This window comes from Phanerochaete carnosa (genome assembly GCF_000300595.1).
Source record: "Phanerochaete carnosa HHB-10118-sp unplaced genomic scaffold PHACAscaffold_776, whole genome shotgun sequence".
NCBI classification, from domain to species: domain Eukaryota; kingdom Fungi; phylum Basidiomycota; class Agaricomycetes; order Polyporales; family Phanerochaetaceae; genus Phanerochaete; species Phanerochaete carnosa.
Window position 1 is genome coordinate 1 of NW_006768403.1, and position 2,518 is coordinate 2,518.

At 50.6% G+C, this 2,518-nt stretch overlaps 1 protein-coding gene across 1 annotated transcript; it reads left to right on the plus strand.

The window, feature by feature from the left end:
- Window positions 1–19: 19 nt before the first annotated feature.
- On the plus strand, window positions 20–2,067 carry PHACADRAFT_203032 (uncharacterized protein; the record flags this gene model as incomplete). Its single annotated transcript, XM_007403124.1, has 14 exons — window positions 20–105; window positions 160–190; window positions 248–324; window positions 376–443; window positions 494–587; window positions 613–734; window positions 796–868; window positions 922–955; window positions 1,015–1,336; window positions 1,392–1,514; window positions 1,568–1,730; window positions 1,779–1,885; window positions 1,937–1,982; window positions 2,034–2,067. Coding segments are annotated over 14 exons (1,380 nt in total), but the record flags the coding sequence as incomplete, so codon positions are not given.
- Between the last annotated feature and the right edge of the window lie 451 nt (window positions 2,068–2,518).

Consider the following 2,518-nt stretch of genomic DNA (forward strand, 5'->3'; position numbering starts at 1 on the left):
CGCATACCTTGGCCAAGGTGCACGCCTCATCTCCGATGGTGAGACTGTCATCACCAACATCTTCTACAACTCCATCCCCGGTCCTTCCAAAGGCGGCCTGTTCTGGTTAGTTGCAGCCCGCAGCGTTGTGGAGCATGGGTATTAATGATGTGTGAACAGGGTTATCTATGTCTTCGCTATCCTGGCTACCGTGAGTAAGGAATGAGTCCGTCAAGGAAAAAACTGACACATGTTCCGAACCTCGTAGCTGATTGCCTCGCAAGCCTTAATTACTGCGTCATTCAGCCTCATACAGCAGCTGATCAACATGCGCAATCTACCCGCGTATGTCCTCTGTGGCATATCCAGCGTATCATGAAGGCTGACGTCACATAGCTTCCGCATGGTGTATACGTCTGAAAAGACCCAAGGCCAAGTCTACATTCCGATCGTAAACTGGGCTCGTATGTATATTCGCTTGAGGACCTGCATCGAAAAACTAATGTCTCGCTAGTGATGATCGTGGTCGTTGTGGTCGTTGCGGCATTCAAAAGCTCGACCGCATTGACGAACGCATATGGGCATGTCCATTTATTCCCGAGTTCGGGGTGCTTTGCTGACGTAGCTACGCAGATTCGCCGTTGCGACTGTCATGATAACCACCACCGTCCTTATTTCTATCCAATTCAAGTATGTGAAGGGCCTGTCAGGGTGGTTAGGACTACTCTTCTTCTTGACCTTCGGCTTCTTTGACGGTATGTCGCGTACCAACCCGCTTGATTCCGCTTCACACACACTGACTTCTCGTTACCTCAGGCCTCTTTTGGGGTGCTGCCGTGCGGAAGGTCCCTCATGGCGCCTGGGTCCCGTTGATGATCGGCCTTATCATGTAAGCACCCACAAGACTGCGCTGCAGGAACATGAATACTAACCGATTTACAGACTCAGCTCCATCCTCTTCTGGACATGGACAAAAGTACGCGATAACTTCTGTTCATCTACTTCTGCTCACACTCATTCCCCCTTCCTCTCCAGCGTCTCGAGGATGACTTTGACGGCAGCACACGCGAGAACCTGCGCCATGTCATCCTCTGCCGAGAGGAAGATGAGGTTGACGAGAAGGCTTCTACGTCTTCTGAGGATCGCACCATGTATGAGGCGACAGGGCACGTCGTCATCGCAAGCGAACGCCCCAAGGACAACATCCCTCGATTCATCTTAACGAGACAGCAGAGCCATGACAGTACTACCGGACATCATAAGGCTGGCCAGACCAAGAAGCCTCTCGCACGTATACCCACATGCGCCGTCTTCCACAAATTGACCACTGGGCGGGGCGTTCCACATTCATTTTCCTGTGAGTTAGACTGGCTGGATAAGTCTGCGTCGACAGTTTCTAACGAATCATATAGCATTCCTGCGGCATTGGCCCGCACTCCCGCGGCTAGTCATTTTCCTATCTGTTCAGGTTCTTCACGTAGCGAGGGTCCCCCCGAGCGAGCGTTACTTCGTCACTAGGGTCCGTTCCATCGAAGGTGTGTTCATGGGCATTCTGTATGCGGCTCTATTGCTCACTTCAGTCCTCCAGGCTTCTATGGTGTAACGTACTGCCTTGGCTTCCGTGACGACTTTGACGTCCAGATCACCGAGATCGTCGATCGTATATGTGACCTCGAGACTCGCGCCAACCCTGAAGGCTCGGTCGCTTTGCTTCAGGAGATCCGGAGCGTTGCTGAGAGCTATACTCACATGTCAGTATATACCTGCTTCTCAGAAAAACATTTGCTCATATCTTCCAGTGTCCCGCATTACATGGTCAGAAGCCGCAACAAACCCGGAGGCAAGCTGCGCTGGGTCCAAAATTGGGTCAGACGCCTTCTTGTCGAAGAAATCTATCAGCGACTATGTATGTTATTCAGCTTTACTTGTGCGGCCGTGTGTCTGACGGTTTACGCAGCGACCATGTTTCCCGAGACGGCAAACTGGCTCGGTTCAACTGACGAGTGAGTATTGTGGTATCTTTTGCACAACACTTTGACTGACCTCTTGCGCAGGATCATTCATGTAGGGGTACACGCGACTATTTAAGGACTTATTTGCGCACACGACATTTAACGTTAGAGCTCGTAGTACTGTATACCACATGCCTCACTAGTATTAATGTATATTTAGCTGTATAGTGGCATAACGAAGCAGCTTGTACTTACTATCGACCATATGAAGGAGCTGTAGGTTAATATCGTGGGCAAGGAAGCAGCTTGTATCGACCATGAAGAGCATGTAAGTTAATAGTATGAGCAATTACCTCCTTAATTGTGAAATGCGGAGCTCCCGACGGTGGTTTTTGTTCCAGACCCGCTGGCAAGCGATACGTCGGTCGGGATTTGCGCGCCAAAGTCACGGGACTGACACGGTCATTTGAAACTCGAAAGTCGCGCTGCCGGTGTGTCTTTCGAGTCTCGACAACCACCATCCTTCGACGACACGAGCTCTTCGACTTCTGTTCACGAACATTCCTGGATGCAGATATTATAGACAT